This window comes from Cotesia typhae, unplaced genomic scaffold (assembly GCF_013202065.1).
Source record: "Cotesia typhae breed Kobodo isofemale line unplaced genomic scaffold, CoteBio_Ctyphae contig_20, whole genome shotgun sequence".
Classification (NCBI taxonomy): Eukaryota; Metazoa; Arthropoda; class Insecta; order Hymenoptera; family Braconidae; genus Cotesia; species Cotesia typhae.
The window spans coordinates 2,020,701-2,039,255 of record NW_027423725.1 but is presented as its reverse complement, the minus strand read 5'-3'; the positions used below and the strand labels follow the sequence as shown (position 1 = coordinate 2,039,255).

At 31.2% G+C, this 18,555-nt stretch overlaps 1 protein-coding gene across 2 annotated transcripts; it reads right to left on the bottom strand.

The window, feature by feature from the left end:
- Positions 1-96: 96 nt before the first annotated feature.
- Positions 97-17,478, bottom strand: LOC141538337 (ATP-binding cassette sub-family C member 4-like). Of its 2 annotated transcripts, XM_074259724.1 has the most exons (15): positions 16,700-17,478; positions 16,530-16,640; positions 4,593-5,106; positions 4,335-4,526; positions 3,932-4,243; positions 3,401-3,874; positions 3,031-3,336; positions 2,733-2,966; positions 2,163-2,670; positions 1,843-2,073; positions 1,534-1,770; positions 1,193-1,455; positions 674-1,113; positions 470-599; positions 97-398 (listed from the first exon to the last, which is right to left on the bottom strand). In XM_074259724.1, the coding sequence occupies exons 1-15, from the start codon at positions 16,777-16,779 to the stop codon at positions 249-251; spliced, it is 4,182 nt and encodes a 1,393-aa protein (XP_074115825.1). In that variant the 5' UTR covers positions 16,780-17,478; the 3' UTR covers positions 97-248. The 2 variants fall into 2 exon arrangements, with proteins under 2 accessions (XP_074115825.1, XP_074115827.1); XM_074259726.1 differs by lacking the exons at positions 16,530-16,640; positions 16,700-17,478 and adding an exon at positions 5,601-5,800 and having other exon boundaries at positions 98-398.
- Between the last annotated feature and the right edge of the window lie 1,077 nt (positions 17,479-18,555).

Genomic DNA, 18,555 nt, shown 5'->3' with positions numbered 1-18,555 from the left:
GTTGAACGTAGTTCCTTTCGGGTAAAAAAAATACGATTTCAAGATCAAATGGTAAAAATAACAAAAATATCAATACGTAAGATTTTGTAATATTGAGTGTAAATTAAAATACTATATTTTTGTAAGCTATAAAAGTATAAATAAATGATACAAAGAATGTAATAATAAATAAAAAAAATAGAATCGGATAATTTTGATTACGCATCAGCCGATGCATTAGAAGTATATATAGCCCAACAATAATGGAATTAGCCAGGTGATAAATTTGTTTGCTGGGTATGAAATTCCATTACTTCATAAATTATTTTAGCAGTCATGGATGGCCCGGTTTGTTTGACCATTTTGGCGAATATGCTATCCGGTTTTTCTATCAGCAATTTGTAAGGTGTATCAAATTCCTGTTGGATAAAGAACATTAATAATTGATGTATAGAACAAATAAATAGAGAACATTTTATTGATCATTTACCGCTGCACATCCATTGTCCATCACTAGAATCCTGTTGCTATTGATGATTGTATTCAATCTGTGAGCTATTGTTATAACTGTGCAGTCTACGAATTTCGAGCGAATAGCTCGCTGGATCAACGCATCAGTCCTACCATCAAAACCACCGTTCAAGTGACACATTATTAGGAAATTTGGGTCGATAGGAGCAGGGATAATACATACCGAGAGTCGATATTGGCGGTAGCTTCGTCGAGAACTAGGATTCGATTGTTTCTCAGCAGAGCGCGAGCGAGGCATATCAGCTGACGCTGACCTACGCTGAAGTTTGTTCCGCCTTCGGTGACCCATTGGTCGAGGGCCAAGTCACTCAATTCAACTTCCCTCAAAGCGTCCCAGATTTCTTTATCGGTATATTTCCCAAAGGGATCGAGATTGTATCGTAGTGTCTCAGAAAATAAAACAGGCTCCTGTGGAATTATTGATATGCTCGATCGTAAATCTTGAAGCCCGATTGTTTTAGTGTCAACACCGTCAATAATTATTTGCCCCTCGAGACCGTCATCGACTAGTCGAAAGAGCGCAGATATCAAGGAGGATTTTCCGGCACCAGTTCTTCCGACAACTCCAACCTTCCAGCCCGGCTCGATCATCAGGTCAATGTTCTAGTCAGCAGAAAAAATAACTAATTGAATAATTTTGAAATTCACTTACAAGCTTAAGTATAACTCGCGATCTTTATACCTTTAAGACAGCAGGATCATCTTTTTTGTAACTGAGATAAACATTCTTCCACTGAATTCGGCCTTTGGATGGCCAGTTTTCAGGCAACGGTTTTGATGATTCTATAGGACCTTCTTTTGGTAAGTCAGTGTACTGAATTATCCTCTCTACAGCTGTCATTTGTGATATTACTTGAGTCATTTGCTTGACTCCATGTTGTAGCGCACCCGTCATAACTAATGACTGTGAAATAGCCAGACCAACTGACGCTCCAAAAGTGTTTTCTGTGAAAGTATTGAAAATTCTAATCAAACAAAATATTTACATATTATTTACGCTGTTGTAATCAAATTAGAAATTACCAGGATTAATCAAAATTAATAGAAAACATAAAACACCAATGAAGATGCAAGTGATCAAATCGATACTGAAACCAAATGCTGATCCAGAAGCTACAACTGAATACCATGCTCTGGTGTGTTCATTTTGATACCGATCAAATTCGTTTCTTAATGTTATTTGCACATCTTTTCCGCAACTTCTTATCGTTGTTAGACCATTCAGTGTTGTGCTTACATGTGTAAAAACTGGACTTTTTGCTGAAATTTAAAATCAGTTATCGTTTGCAAGCTATGTGAAAATAGAAAAAATTGAGTGTTGGTTATTCTTACTGATTCCCTCTAGTCGCTTGACATCTTGGGCAGCTCTCAGATAGTAAAATGATAAAAAGTAGAACACAATCCCGATAATGACTGTAACTCCTATCATCCAGATATTAACAGAAATTATATTTATCAAGATACCAATAACTCCTATCAGTATAAGAAATGATTCAATCATAAATTGTAAAAGTAAATCATCCATTGCTCCAACGTCTTTTGAGAATCTGTTTAAAAGTCGACCTGAAAAAAAAAGAAATATCATAGTTTCATTTAATCAAATGGATAAATCAAGAGTTCATTAAATATTTCAAGATGGTTTAAATAGTTACCCGAAGGATTAGTGTTGAAGAAATACATGGTCGCTTGGAGAAGATTAGAAAACATTTGATTGTGGAGCTTGCGTGCAGCTCTCATGCCGACCCATATGAGAAAACGGGCCCTAGACATGGACAGAGTGACGAAAGTGATGAGAAGAGCGAGGTAGATGTAGACTGCAGTTTCGGCGGGTAGCAAACCATCGCTATCAAGAAGTGAGCTCAATATGGTGTTGTTAATGAGAGCGTTAGATTCACGTACAGCCCCTGGACACATGCCACCTGCACTTTGGATACAAGGCCTGAATGTTTCTAGAGTTGTCCAGAAAGTCATCCACTGATCGACACCGACCGCAGCAACCTGGGTCAGAATGAACATCAGGACCAGCAGAAGGCATCCAATGATCCCACCACCTTCGTGGAAATATCGGAAGTAAATCTCCTTGGAGATAAATCCTTCACCCTTTACTTCGTCGGGGATAGTATTTTTAAGATTCACTTCGTCAGCATCTTCATTGACCATCTAAAACATTGCTGCAGTTAATTATGTTCACTAGAGCTGTTATTTTCCGAAGAAATACTTACGAATTTGTAACTATCGTGAGATCTGATCGAAATTTGGGACATCCTGGTCTTAGCTCGACGGAAGAAATTATTTTTTTCGCTTGCGACTTCCGTCTCTTGCTTGTCAGAACTTTGCTCTTCGGCAGCTTCAGTTTTTTTTTCGTCCTCGTTCTTCTTTAGAGCGTTGAGCATATTGTTGAAAACAGAACTTGTTTGAATTAAAGTATCAAAAGTTCCGTGATGCTTGATCGAGCCCTAGTGAGATAAACAGTATTATCACGAGTATTATAAAGATAACATTAAGAGCTTTCATTCTTACGCGCTCCATAACTGCGATAGTATCAGCTTGCTTGAGATAATTGAGTTGATGCGTCACCAAGATCCGCGTTTTACCCTTCAAATACTCTAGGATGCAATCTTTGAAGAGCCGTCGAGCGACACGTGCATCAACAGCACTCAACGGATCATCTAGAAGATACAGATCGGCTCGTCGGTAGATTGCTCTGGCCAAATTGACTCTCGCTCTCTGGCCGCCTGACAGTGAAGCTCCTCGTTCTCCGACTATAGTGAGATCTCCATTCGGCAGATGTTTGAAATCCCGCAGAAGAGAACAAACTTTCGTCACCTGAGATCATTATAATCGATCACTAGAAAAATGAAGAACGAAAATAAATGATTTTTTTATTAACCTCTTGATAATGCGTTTTATCATACTCTAGTCCAAAGAGAATGTTCTCTCTCACAGTTCCTGTAAAGAGCCATGCATCCTGACTAGCGTATGATATCTTCATTTCAGGATTGTCCTGTATGAATCCTAATTGAGATTTTGCATCTGCTGATTCTCCATCAGAGAACTGAAAGAGTCCAACCATTCCTGCACCCACTGGCAGCTCCTGCAGGAGTAAATTCAAAAAAGAACTTTTGCCCGAACCGACTGGGCCTACCAGAGTACAAAGTTCTCCTCCGTTGATCTTCAATGACACTTCAAATAATGTTGGAGGCAATTGGCCAAACTTCCAATTGGCTGAAACTTTGTCTAACTTAACTACAACAGCTTTTGGCCCAACTTTTTTCTCCAAGCTTTCATCAACTTTTGATATCTGAAGAAATTCGATTGTCGGTGCTTCTGTCTTTCTTTCAACCTCATCCAGCATAAGAAATTCCTGTAATATCATAATATATTATTGCTAAATTAACTAAAAAAGTATTAAATCTTATACCTCAATCCTTTTGACAGCTACGATACTTTGGATCAGTGAAATAATTGATATCGGGAAGAATATCGTCATGAGCAATTGAAGAGTGCTGTAATAAATTGATATTTGGAAGGTGATTTCTGGATTTATTGGATTATCATCGATCATTATGAAGATAACCAGTGTCATGAACATCATCGCCTTTTGTGTGAATTCTGAAGAACTGGAATACAACCCTCGTATGTTATTCGACCGAAGTATCTGTTTTATTTCATTCGATCTTGTTTGTGTGACTATTTTATTGAATGGTCTCTCCCATGCATACATTTTTACAACCTATCACAAACATATAGATCAATTTTAATCAAGCGGACAACATTACCTGTTGCTACACTATCTCTAACTGTTGTAATGAATGTCAACATACTTGAATGCCGGCGATTAGTTCACTCATGAGCTGAACTCGTCGATCAGTTAATTTAGCAGTAACATCTCTGAGTTTTCCTGTGACAATTCCCACGTAGCTTTGGATCGGAATTGTTATCAAGAATAGCATTCCGTAGCCCACCAGAGTATAGATCCCAATACTGCGCCAGATTATGGATCCAATCACAATGATCTAGTCATCACAAAATAACACAATTCTTAAACTATTTACGTCTGACACAACTCATGCAAATTTTACCTGAAGCGGTGTGATCCATAGATAATTGAGGAACTCAGGAAGCATATCAAAGCGATTGACATCGTTGCTGAGAAGATTAACCACCTGGCCAGCCGGAGTTTTATCAAGCGCTGTTTTGCTCAGTTTCAAACTCTTTCTGTAGACTAGAGAACAACAGGCCAGTCTCAATCTCATCCCCAATATCTGCCCGAAGAAATTCATGTGATGAACTATCAATGTGATTCCCAGTTTCACGATAATGAGCGCTACAGCCCAGCTCAGGGCTTCATTTTGAGTCATCGACTTCCCATTTTCAGCTTGAAAGTATGAAATTATGATACTTTGAATGATTGGCTGCAAATTGAATAAAACAAGCTGCTCAATCAATTGGAACATTCCCATTGCTGCAAACTTCATCCAAAAGGTTTTGATGATTGCTCGTAGCAAACTTGGCTTAGCTGGTTTTGTTGTATGATTATCATCGTTTTCTGGAGATTGATTGGATTTCAACTTCTTCAACTCATTGCTCCATGCTCTACAACAAAATTATAAAACATTAATTGTTTTTTTTTAGAGGGACAATAATATGTTTTCTCAATGGTTAAATTAATCAGTTGTTATTTTGCACTCTGAGTAATAACAAATGATACTTTTGAACAAATAACTTCATCTCAATATTTGATCCAAAAGAAAAGACTCATTCAACCAAGTAACTATTTGTTGTTAATCAGCTGTTCAAATTCAATTTTATTGATTAAATATTTTCTTTGAAGTATTGCGAAGAAAAAATAACGATCAAGTTTTTAAACACAACAAACGGAATTAGTCGACCGAATCATCAAACAGCTGTTGAAACTCTTTCGGGGAACAAAACAAAATTTTTTTAAATAATTACAAATTGGTGGTTTAAATAAAAACAAATTTTGAATGAAATTCAATATTTTTAGTATGAAAATTATTTAAACTTACAGCGCGTATAAAGGAATAAAATAATATACGTTAACTTGTGATAAAATGAAAATCAATTACATGATAACTCGTGAAAACATTTTCTGATGTCGCCAAACATTACCATGTTATGAAAATTGGCTATTTCAGGTCATAAATATTCATTAAAATGATTCATTTAGAATTAAAAATGATGTGAAACCCGAGTAAAAATGAAATTATTATTTTTTACGAAAAAATAATAAATTTCGTCCGATCGCCGCATTACCACCGCACGCTAAAAATTTACTCTCCCTAGCATCGCCGCACCACCGCTGCACCTCTGCCGCACTAATTCTAAATTATACCTACAGAAAATAGCATCATAATTAATTTATTACGCAATAATTAATTAAGGAAAAATCTGACTAGAAATTTTAATATAAGACCCATTGTTCAATCTTTTTTTATTCAAATGCCTAATATTTAAACAAAAAAAAATTTTTTAAATCAGGGCGAAGCACCGCGAAATTATTAATTTTTTTAGTCGTGTTGTTGATGTAGATTTTGAATTTCATCCTCGGGTTGAACAGAATCGGTACGCCTATCGAAATACTCTGACAGAATTTTCAAAATCAAACTGCGATGGGATTCGAACCTAGGTCGTCAGCATGAGAGTCTCGAACATTATTACCAACTGAGCTACAAGCCGTAAGTTTACTACATAAATTTAGTTTAGCTATTTGAATGATCAGCAAATATTTTATTTCAATATATACCACCAAACGGCGGTAATGCAGCGGTGATGCGGCAGTCGAACGAAATTTATTATATTTTCGTAAAAAATAATAATTTCATTTTTACTCAGGTTGTTACAGCGGTTGATTGACCATTACAAAATTGATAGTTTTGTTTTTAGTAGCTTTTGTTATGATAGAAGTTATCAGTCAGGAACAAAAACAACCATGCACGTTAGATGGAGATAAGGTAATGCCTAGAAATATAATTTTTTTATGTCTATTTCTTCAAAAAATATTAGAAAATTAATAATGCTTTTTTTTTTTTAGTGTTCTACGAGCACTGAATGCTGCAAGAGATCATGTAATTACGATGATTCTACTGGTTTCCAGTGCGAACGTTCATCTAAGGAAGAATTAGATATATTCTATCAGTGTGCGAAATACTATGACCTCGAATTGAATGTTCCGTAAACAGAATAAGTCGATCACAGTCGTAATAAATTTGTGATTTTAAATTATCACCTGTAAATTTATAATGAAATTAATAAAATTAGTTCTCATGCTTTTGTCTAATTTGTGTTTCGTTTTTAATATCAGAGTAATATAGGGAGTTTATATAAGAATAAAAATTTAATATGTAATATCTTAAATTAAAATATTAAGAAGTAAATAAATAAATGAGTAATAATTGAATTGCAGGTATTTCCAACTCAAATTATATACCCGAGTCGAAATTTGAGTTCCGTTTTAACCGTAATTTTTTCCCATCCCAATTTTACGATCAAAACAGACTTGGCGCTGTATTGATAGTTCATTTAAACTGAGGTCTGGTTTCACCGTAACTAGTGAAGTTTTGTCCCATTTTACCACGATTACGGTCAAACCAGACTTGAAATAATAATAATATTAAAGATGATAATAATAATAATAAATAATAAATTAAATTTTGAAATTCTTAGGGATCCGGGTTCAAATCCAACCGAAATCCTATTTATTTATTTATTTTTTTGTTTTAATCACTGCAATAATAATTATTATTGTTATATACAATAAGTAGTAATAATTAATAATAATTGTCATTAATATAAAAATTTGTCATTAACAATTATTACTACTATAAATTTCGTTTATGAACAGAAAAAAATATATAAATTAATTTTTTAACAAAAAAAAAAAAAATGAACCATCTCCCAAATTCAAGAGAGTAATTTTCCTCGAACAGGGATTATTTACTGTCTAGTTTTTACAGATTAAGGAGTAGAGAGATAGGAGGAAAGGATTATTATGTCTAATTACCCTAATACGCTTCGTAAAGAAAGAAATAAATAAGAATCGCTTTGCCCTAACCAAAAACCGAACTCGGAACCTATCGCTCGCCATACTTACGCGCTACCCGCATCGCTACACGGCCGACTGGTAAACGCTGAATCTCAGTACCATTATAAACTTTTTAAATGGCGCATCTTCAAATAACTACATTCTAAGTGAAATCTGAAAAAGAACTTCACGAAGAAATTAAATGAATAATAATAATTATATCTATAGACATTCAAAATTTCCATTATCCCTAATAATACACTGATAGAAAATTTATGTTGACTCAAGAGATATTTTCTTGATCTAAAAATTTATTTTGGAAGACAAATGATTATTTTCCGTTAAAAATTTTTTGTCTTGATTTAGATTTTCTTGGCTTAAGAGCTACATTATCTTCAATCGATACATTTAGTTTTTCAACCAAAATAACATTATCGTTTAAAAAATTTAAAATAGTTCACTAAAGTATATTTCAAAAACTAAATAGTCTTTAATTGTTATACCGAAAAAAAATTATTTCTTGGAAATAAGTAAATTAATGACTCAAAAAAAAGCCATTCTTAACACAAGTCGGTATCATTTTGAATCAATGTTATCGCCTATTTTGAATCAAGAGACAAAAATTCTTGAAAGAAATATATCTATATCTAGTTTCAAGAGTTCAAATTTGGAAGAAAAAAGGTTTTTTGAGTCAAGATTGTTTTTTTATCAGTGTTTATAAAATTTTGAATTCGAGATAAAAAATATTTTAACTTATTTTACATATTATTACTCTAAAAATGCTTAAGATCTACATATACAGGATCTTGAAATTGAAAAAAAAAAAAAAAATAAATAAATAAATTATCAAGAAAAAAGCCGTGGATTAAAAAAAAATATGTTACGTAATCCAGTTGTAAATTCAAATATTTATAAATGTTCAAAAGCTTATAGTTTGGTCACAAGTGGACCAAATGACACCTTTTTGTCTTCAATTTCTTTTCTCTTTCTACTTTTTCTTATGCCTTTTATAAATAAAAATTGAAATTTAATTTCTTATTCCCAATTATTCATCTTATACTTCTATTTTCAATTTTAAGATTTGATGATTATTTATTTCGATGGTCACTATAGATCAGGGTGTGAAATCAACGTTAGATTATTTTCTACTTAGTGGATATTTTTTTTTTTTTAGAGTAAGTCTAAAGTAGAAAAATTTTTCAAAATTTCTTTTTAAAAAAATGTTAATATTTGGATAAAAAAAGTTATGAAAGATGTAAGATTTTGGATTTAAAAAAAAGTTTTAACAAAATATTAAAAAATTTTTTTTCTACTTGTAAAATATTTTTTTTTTTTTTATTAGAGTAAATCTAAAATAGAAAATTTTGAGAAATTTTAATTTCTGAATAACCAACAATTGCGAAAAATGTCAATTTTAGAAAAAAAAATATGAAAAACGTCAAGTGTTGAATAAAACAAAAAATATTAAAAAGTTAATATTTTCGAAAAATTTTTTTTTAATTATTTATTTTTATCCATAGAATACGAAACAAATTACCAAATATTGATAGGCTAAGTGGATGAATTTTATTACCGATTTTCTATCAGAGTAAAATTCAAGTTAACATTTAAATTGCGACACCTAGTTTACTTTTAAAAACGTGAAACTAAACAATTACCTACGATTCTTTTATATTTTAAAACTTTGTGCCGTGAAAATATGTAAAGTAAGCTGAATTTAGAATAGAGTAATTTTTTTTTTTTCAAAATCCAAATTTTTGAAAAAAAAATCATTTTTCTAAGGTTAATATTATTATTATTTATTTTTAATTTTTAAATGTCAACTTTTCATAAAAATTTGTTTTTTCTTAATTTAAATTTTCGCGGCTAAGAACTACAAGATGACAAAAAAAAATAATAATAATCAACGAGATGACAAGTATAATAATAATATTATACTTTTGGAAATTTTTACGGTTAAAACAGACCTGCGTACGTCTGGTTTAACCGTACTTATTGTCCGATACCGTCAAAACAGACTTGATTTTTAGCAGCATATTAGACTTCAAAGAGTTTGGACATTTTTACGGTTAAAACGGAACTAGAATTTTAACTCGGGTACTCGTCAGAGTTTGATAAAAATTTAATGTAAACACCCAAAAAATTTCTCAAGCGGCGCAGACTTCTTTCATAACTTGACAAAGGTATTAATGAAATGTAAATATATGTAATATGCATATAAAATGATAAGACATATACAAGTAGTGTTACGCAAATGATAATCATGATACATGGAAAGAAAATAAAATTAAAAATTACAACAGTAACATCGTAATCTGAAACTAATCTTTCATTATCTCAAATTTTATAATTTTATATTTTAAAAATTACTATTAACTCATGAATTTTTACAATGTTAACATCGTAATTCATACAAATGATCTAAGTAATAAATAACAAGAATATTTTTACTATGCTACCGCCTAAGTGATACAATTTTAAATTATACAGGGTGTCTCTGAAGTGGCGGGAGTAATTGTTGGGGTCGATAGAGAAAAAAATACTGAATCGAAAGTTCCTGAGCCAAAAATTTTTTTGGGCCATAGAATTTGAGTTATGAATTAAAAACGATAGCCAATCAGAAGCGCGCTATTCGAGAAATGAAAATGAGCGGGGAAGTAGAGGAGACGCGAGAGTGAGATGCTGCAATAGCAGCTTACTCGCTCACACAAAGCCGAGCATGAGAGGGGATTGTGACGCTATGAGCCGAGTACGTAAGTGTGAATGAGTGGATGTATGAGGTCGCAAGCGGACGGCTTAATGTATGAGTGTGTGTCCGTGTATCGCAGCATTATTGGAGGCGTTGTAACGCTGAATTAAAGCTAACCGGGTACTCTAAGACAGAGGAAAAAATTTTAATTTTTATTTTTATTCGAAAAAATTTAATAAAAAAAAATAAAAAGGCCCAAGATTTAACCAGACCCACAGAAACGGAGAGTAAATTTTTAATTCTCATTTATTTTGCTGGGGATTATTTTCAAATACAAAAAAAAAAAAAAAAGGCTAAGATTCAACTGGAATCCAAAAAGAGATGGATGAAAAAATTTTATTTTTATTTTTAATCAGCAAAATTATTTTTCTTTAAAAAAGAGCCCAATCTCGACTGGAGCAAGAAAAAATGATTGAAAAATTTTATTATTAATTTTCAATCAACAAAATTATTATAAAAAAATAAATGGGCCCAAGTCTCAACCGGACCCAAACAAACGGATAAAAATTTTTATTACTTACTTAATTTGCTGGAAATTATCTTTAAAAACGAAAAAAATGCCCAAGACTCGATCGGATCCAAAAAAATAACAGTACAAAAATTTTTCCTTATTTTCAATCAGCAAAATTGTTTCTTTTAAAAAAGGCCCAATCTCGACTGGAGCAAAAAAATGATTAAAAAATTTTTATTATTAATTTTCAATCAACAAAATTATTTAAAAAAAAAAATAGTCCGCAGACTCAACCGGACCCAAACAAACAGATAGATAGTTTTAATTACTTATTTATTTTGATGGGAATTATTTTAAAAAACGAAGAAAATCGCCCAAGACTCGACCGGACCCAAAAAAAAAAAAAAAAATTGAAAAATTTTGTTTTTATTTTCAATCAGCCAAATTAATTTCTTTTCGAAAAAAGGCCAAATCTCAAATAAACAAATAGAAACTAATTAAAAAATTTTTATTTTTATTATTAATCAAATATTATTTAAAAAAGAAAATAAGCCACAGACTTAACCGGACTTAAACAAACGGATAGAAAATTTTTATTACTTACTTAATTTGCTGGAAATTATCTTTAAAAACGAAAAAAATGCCCAAGACTCCATCAGACCGAAAGGGAGATGAATAAAAAAATTTTACTATTCATTTTTAATCATCATAATTAACTTTTTTATAATAAAAGGCTCAATTTCGACCGGACCCAGAAAAAATGATCCAAAAATTTTATTTTTATTGTTGATCATCAAAACTAATTAAAAAAACAAATGAGGCCCTAGACTCAACTGGACCCAAACAAACGGATAAATAATTTTTATTACTTATTTATTTTGCAGGAAATTATTTTTGAAAACGATAAAAATGCCCTAGACTCGACCAGACCCGAAATAAAATAAATTGAAAATCTTTGTTTTTCTATTTTTAATCAGCAAAATTATTTTCCTTTGAAAAAGGGCCTGATCTCGACTGGAGCAAGAAAAAATAATTGAAAAGTTTTATAATGAATTTTTAATCAACAAAATTTTTTAAAAAAAGAAAATAGGCCCCAGACTTAACTGGACCCAAACAAACGGAAAGAAAACTTTTATTCCTGTTTTTTTTGTTGGGAATTATTTTTCGAAACAAAAAAAATTGCCCAAGACTCGACCGGACCCGAAAAAAGATAAATCGAAAAATTTTATTTCTAAATATTAATTAACTAAATTATTAAGAAAAAAAAAAAAATAGACCCAAGACGCAGCAGGACCCAAATAAACGGATAGAAATTTTTTATTACTTGATCACCAAGATTAATTTTCCTTGAAAAGAAAGGCCCAATCTCAAACAGACTTCGAATAACTGATTGAAAAATTTTATTATCAATTATTAATTAACAACATTATTCTTAAAAAAATTAATAGGCCCCAGACTCAATCGGACCCAAACAAACGGATCGAAAACTTTTATTTCCCATTCATTTTGCTAGGAATTATTTTTAAAAACGAAAAAAATGCCCAAGACTCGACCAGAGCCAAGAATAGAAGAATGCAAAAAAATTTATTTTCTCTTTTCAATAACAAACAAAAATTTATTGAACAAAAATCAGCCTAATCTTGACAAGACGATAAAAAACTGATTGAAAAAATTTATTATCAATTATTAATTGACAAAATTATTTCAAAAAAGAAAATAGGCCCCAGACTCAACCGGACCAAAACGAACAGATAGAAAATTTTTATTACTTATTTCTTATGCTCGGAATAATTTTTGAAAACAGAAGGAATTGCCCAAGACTCAACCGGACCCAACCAAACGGATGGAAAACTTTCATTTCTCATTTATTTTGCTGGGAATTATTCTGTAAAATAATTTTTCAATTAATCGTCAGGTAAAATGTCAAAAAATAAATTAAAACAAACATTGAACTCAAGTCCCAATAATTTTGATATTTTAATTAAAATTATTTTTTAATTAATTGACAGGTAAAATGTCAAATAAGGAATTGAAAAAAAAAATCGCTCTCGAGTCCTGATAATTTTGATATTTTTATTAAAATTATTTATCAGTTAATTAACAGGTAAAATGTCAACTAATAAATTAAAAAAAAAAATTGAACTCAAGTCCGAATAATTTTGATATTTTAATTGAAATTATTTATCAGTTAATTGACAGGTAAAATGTAAAAAAATATACTAAAAAAAAAATCGCTCTCGAGTCCTGATAATTTTGATATTATTATTAAAATTATTAATCACTTAATCAACAAGCGAAATGTCAAATGATAAATTAAAAAAAAATTGAACTCAAGTCCGAATAATTTTGATATTTTTAATAGAATTATCTATCAGTGAATTAACAGGTAGAATGTCAAATTATAAATTAAGAAAAAATTGAACTCAAGTCCGAATAATTTTGATATTTTTATTAGAATTATCTATCAGTGAATTAACAGGTAGAGTGTCAAATTATAAATTAAGAAAAAAATTGAACTCAAGTCCGAATAATTTTGATATTTTTATTAGAATTATCTATCGGTGAATTAACAGGTAGAATGTCAAATTATAAATTAAGAAAAAAATTGAACTCAAGTCCATTGTTTGTCCGGTTGATTCTGGGCCCTATTTTTTTTTCAAAATAATTTTCTCGATTAATAATAAAAATAAAATTTTTCAATCAGTTTCTTCTAGTCCGGTTGAGATTGGGCCTTTTTTGAAGAAACATGATTTTGGTGATTGAAAATAAGGAAAAAAATTCTTTTAATTATTTTTTTGGGTCCGATCGAGTCTTGGGAATTTTCTTCGTTTTTAAAAATAATTTCCACCAAATTAAGTAAGTAATAAAAATTTTTATCCGTTTGTTTGGGTCCGGTTGAGACTTGGGCCCATTTATTTTTTTATAATAATTTTGTTGATTGAAAATTAATAATAAAATTTTTCAATCATTTTTTCTTGCTCCAGTCGAGATTGGGCTCTTTTTTAAAGAAAAATAATTTTGCTGATTAAAAATAAAAAATAAAATTTTTCATCCATCTCTTTTTGGATTCCAGTTGAATCTTAGCCTTTTTTTTTTTTTTGTATTTGAAAATAATCCCCAGCAAAATAAATGAGAATTAAAAATTTACTCTCCGTTTCTGTGGGTCTGGTTAAATCTTGGGCCTTTTTATTTTTTTATTAAATTTTTTCGAATAAAAATAAAAATTAAAATTTTTCCTCTGTCTTAGAGTACCCGGTTAGCTTTAATTCAGCGTTACAACGCCTCCAATAATGCTGCGATACACGGACACACACTCATACATTAAGCCGTCCGCTTGCGACCTCATACATCCACTCATTCACACTTACGTACTCGGCTCATAGCGTCACAATCCCCTCTCATGCTCGGCTTTGTGTGAGCGAGTAAGCTGCTATTGCAGCATCTCACTCTCGCGTCTCCTCTACTTCCCCGCTCATTTTCATTTCTCGAATAGCGCGCTTCTGATTGGCTATCGTTTTTAATTCATAACTCAAATTCTATGGCCCAAAAAAATTTTTGGCTCAGGAACTTTCGATTCAGTATTTTTTTCTCTATCGACCCCAACAATTACTCCCGCCACTTCAGAGACACCCTGTAGAGAAGTACGATGATACTAAGTAAATTCTTTTCCCATAAGAGTAAGTGAAAAAAGATGCATAACATGTTCAAGTAAAATAGACAGAGTCCAATAATTTGCGATGCGGTCGCCGAGAAATGACAGACTTTTGTACGGAGAAATGACAGACTTGTAAAGGTCTCATTAAGGGACAGAATAAAGGGCTCGGATAGCTTAAATGAAAAAGCCCTTGAAGAGTAACCAAATTTTAACCGAGCTTGATTCCTGGGTCATCCGATTCAATTTTCAATTTAGTTAAATGTATCGAAATTTTTCTTAATTGATTAAGTGCTACTTTTACATTAAAAAAGTGTTTTTTTTTTTTTTTTTTTTTTTATTTATAGTGTGGATTTTCGAAGAGGTTATACACGGACAAGTACGATAGCTTTTGGAAAATTAGAAAAACGGTTAACCCTGAAGGCCATCCCTGAAATTTCCCGCTAATTCTAGACCTAGGTGCTTAAAATTGCGCTCACGATGTTTTTGAGCTCTTCAAGCTCAAAAATACAATTTCTGTGTTATTTTGAGCTCTCCAAACTCAAAGAGATAGCTTTTTTATGCTTTTGAGCTCTACGAGCTCAAAAATAATAATTACAAAATTGTTCATTTATTTCGGGACTCACAAAATTATACTATATATTCAGATTAGTTCTCTCGAAATAAAATTCCATTTATTTCCACTAAAAAACGAGAAATATTGCATAAATATCGGTTAAATTAATAAAGTTAATTGTAATAAACGCTTTTAATAACGAAAATTATTAATTCATATCACTTATGTAGGTATGGTAATGTACAATGCATTAATTACATATCAATGATAAATGCCTTTTTTGCTTTATGAATCGTGATAATCTATACAACCGATTAAAGTGATTCAATAAAGTCGGATGATTGAGTCATTATTAATATAGAAATGTCAGAAAATTTTCAGATGAAATTTGCAAATGATCATTTTATATCAATAAAATCAATAATAACTTCAGAAGAACAGTGAAAACAATAAATTTTGGTATTTTTTAACTTCCCGCTAAGAAAATTGAAAATTTTCAGTTCCGGAAGTTATTAGTTTTACCCCGTTATTCAAAAATCGAGTTCATATCAGATTTCGACGTTTTGAGGTCCTAAGAAGCTTCCCTGAATGTTTTTGCGATGATGTCCGTATGTGTGTGTGTGTTGCCGTATGTAAACTTCTCATAACTTTTGAACAAATTGACCAACTTTATTGCGGTTAATGCCATTCAAAGGAGCTTGACCAAACTTATATTTTGAATATAATTTGGACCGATTCGAATTGGTAAATTTTGAAAAATTTCAAAAAAACTACAAAAAAATTTTTTCAACTGTGGTTTTTCCGGAATAACTTTTAAACGGCTTTACTGATCGATTTCAAAAACTAATCTCTTACCATTAAAAAACCACGTTGATTGCTGCCAGGCCGGTCGAAATCGGTTGATTCGTTCATGAGTTATCGTTGTCGAAAGAAAACCGAAGAAAGTGTTTTTTCGGAATTACTTCGAAATTTCTTGTTCGATCAATTTAAATTCAGAGATTCTTGATAGGGCATCAAAAACTGCGTCAAATGCTGCTAACCGCGTGAAAATCGGTTCATTTATTCAAAAGTAATTGCGGTTTGAAAATTCAAAAAGTAGTGTTTTATTGAGAACACCTCTGTCAAAGTTAATGTTCTATCAGACTCTTGAACTTGAAGAGCTCAATACAACACATAAATCGTATTTTTAAGCTCGAAGAGCTTAAAAACGCAATAAGTGCAATTTTGAGCGCTTAAGTATGGAATCAGCGGAAAGTTGCAGAAATGGCCTTTAGGGTTAGCCGTTTTCCTAATTTTTTTTCAAATAAATCATCACAACGACCATAAAAGACACTCAAAAAATATTACCCCAATATATTCTATAAAATCAATGTACCGGCAGACGTTTGCTATTTTTGGAATTATTTATCCACACCAAAAAACGAGTTTCGATAATCCGACAGCACGTGATATTTTAATTATTTCACAAAAAAGTAAAGCCCCTGATTGATTTCTACAAACATGAAGCACTTGACTAATAGCTCGCGGTATAAAATAATAATCTCCGATGATAATAAATGAAAATACCTTTCCAAATTATCAGTCAAAGTCTCGGATTTATCAGCCGGCAACGGAGTGTAAAGGTCATCCATGGTGATTCCATTGCGAGCTCCTCTTTTGAATAACCCCAGCGTCCACCTGGAGTGAAACAAAAAATAAAAGACCTCCAACTTCAAACAAAGAAATAAAATACAAACCAAAAAAATAATCGGCTAAGGGGGTTCGCCTTTTCGATCGGATTTCTTCTCAACTTATTCGATACTATTTTTTTGGTCATCCTGACGAAATTTCAGCCGACTGGCTTTCAATTGTAACACTTAATTGACACTTACTAAACGTGAACCCATAAAGTCGCTTATTACTTTTAATAAAACTTGAAGCTTGATTTCATAAAAGCACACGCTACTATTGAGTACTAAATAAGAATGTCTTTGATCCAGCCTAGACAGCTAATAGAGATCAATATGTTGAACACATCAGATTGTCCAATCACTAATTACTGAGCAAAACCCTACTTAGTATCATTGGAAATAGATTCAATTAATTTATGTCGCATCCGCGTTCGCGTCTGGCGTGCTGAGGACAGGCTAGACATTCTTATCAAGATATTCATACCACATAGTACAGCTCAGCTCCAGTCAAATGCATTTATCTACGCTCGACCATTTAAGCAATACATCAAGATATTTAATCACAATTGATTTGCATCAACGCAAGGTCGATCGTTATATTTTATCGTGAATCTCAATTACTCAATTCAATATTTCGAATCGTATTATCAATCATCTCTCAAGCGTTTACGCTTGAGTGAAATTGATCATTTACATTTACAATTATTCATACTTATTAGGTTTTAAATATTGATGAAAATAATTAGATCAATTAACTAATGTGGTCTGCAATGTGTGTATCTTATGCAAGCTTTTCGATTGTTTCATACAGCAGAAGCTTGAAGTAAAATTCCATTATTTAATATTTTAATTTTCCAAGCATTAAATAAATGAATCAGTTACAAAAATTAGAAACATTACAATACAGAATCGTACCTTTGATATACGAAATTAATTGTTCTACTTTCGAAAATTAGCCTTCGAATCTTCAGTAAATATTGTGATATTCTCATTGTATCATACATTATCGATAAAGTAGAACGTCCTTGGAACATAAAGTAAGGAACGCAAATTGGTAAAGAAGAAATTTATCTACTGTTAAAATATAATGTATTTTCATAGAAAAAATTTTAAAATAATCAGTGACCATATTGGTAATCATTGACACCTCAAAATAAAGCGGATACTTAGTACTATTTCTCTGAAAAGTAAATTTCATTCAACGTTAAACAATTTGATCTTTTCTCTACACTTTTACGCTCTGTAAATCTTTTCCTATCACTTTATAGTGAAAAAGCTAAGTAATTAATTTTGTGGAGAATTCAATTCCATATAAGAATTTAAAATTAAAAATTTAGAAAAAAATTTTCTGATAGTTATTTTAAAAATTGAAAAAAAAAAAAATTATTTTTCAATGCATTTTAAATGAAGAAGCTCTAGAGGCCATCGGTTCGTTCATTCAAGAGTTATTATACAAATAGATATACTATGGATAGCTCTGGCCTAATAAACCCCAAAAAGTTTCAAAAATAGCGAGCAATTTCAATGATTTTCTTAATTTTTCATTCATAAATTATCTTATGTTACGTTAATTTAACATTCATCGCGTATTGAGTGCACCAATAAATAGCCCTTACCATCTTTGAAAATGAAAAATTTGGACAAATAGTTATAAACATCAAAATCATAGTTTTGTGAAAGATTTCTTCTTTCATTGAAGGTAGCTTCCCGAAACACTGAAAATTTATCTAAAAGTATATCAAGGTCTTTCAAAGATTCTAAAGTTATAGTCGAGCCATCACTTTCACTTTCCACAGCTTCGTTGTCTACACAGAAGAAAAAATTTACTTGAATCAAGTCAATAATTTTGAAGAATTTCATCTTGTTGATTTGAGTAGAAAAATTCTTAAATTAAGAAATTTTTTCTTGGTTCAAGAATTTTT

What these genes read in the sequence shown, in the direction of transcription:
- LOC141538337 (XM_074259724.1), bottom strand. Translation starts at nt 16,779, where the DNA reads ATGACCAAAAAAATAGTATCGAATAAGTTGAGAAGAAATCCGATCGAA. An exon ending in ATAAAACGCATTATCAAGAG is followed by an intron (nt 3,337 to 3,400) that starts GTTAATAAAAAA and finishes TAATGATCTCAG; the next exon opens with GTGACGAAAGTTTGTTCTCT. An exon ending in CAAGCGACTAGAGGGAATCA is followed by an intron (nt 1,771 to 1,842) that starts GTAAGAATAACC and finishes TTTAAATTTCAG; the next exon opens with CAAAAAGTCCAGTTTTTACA.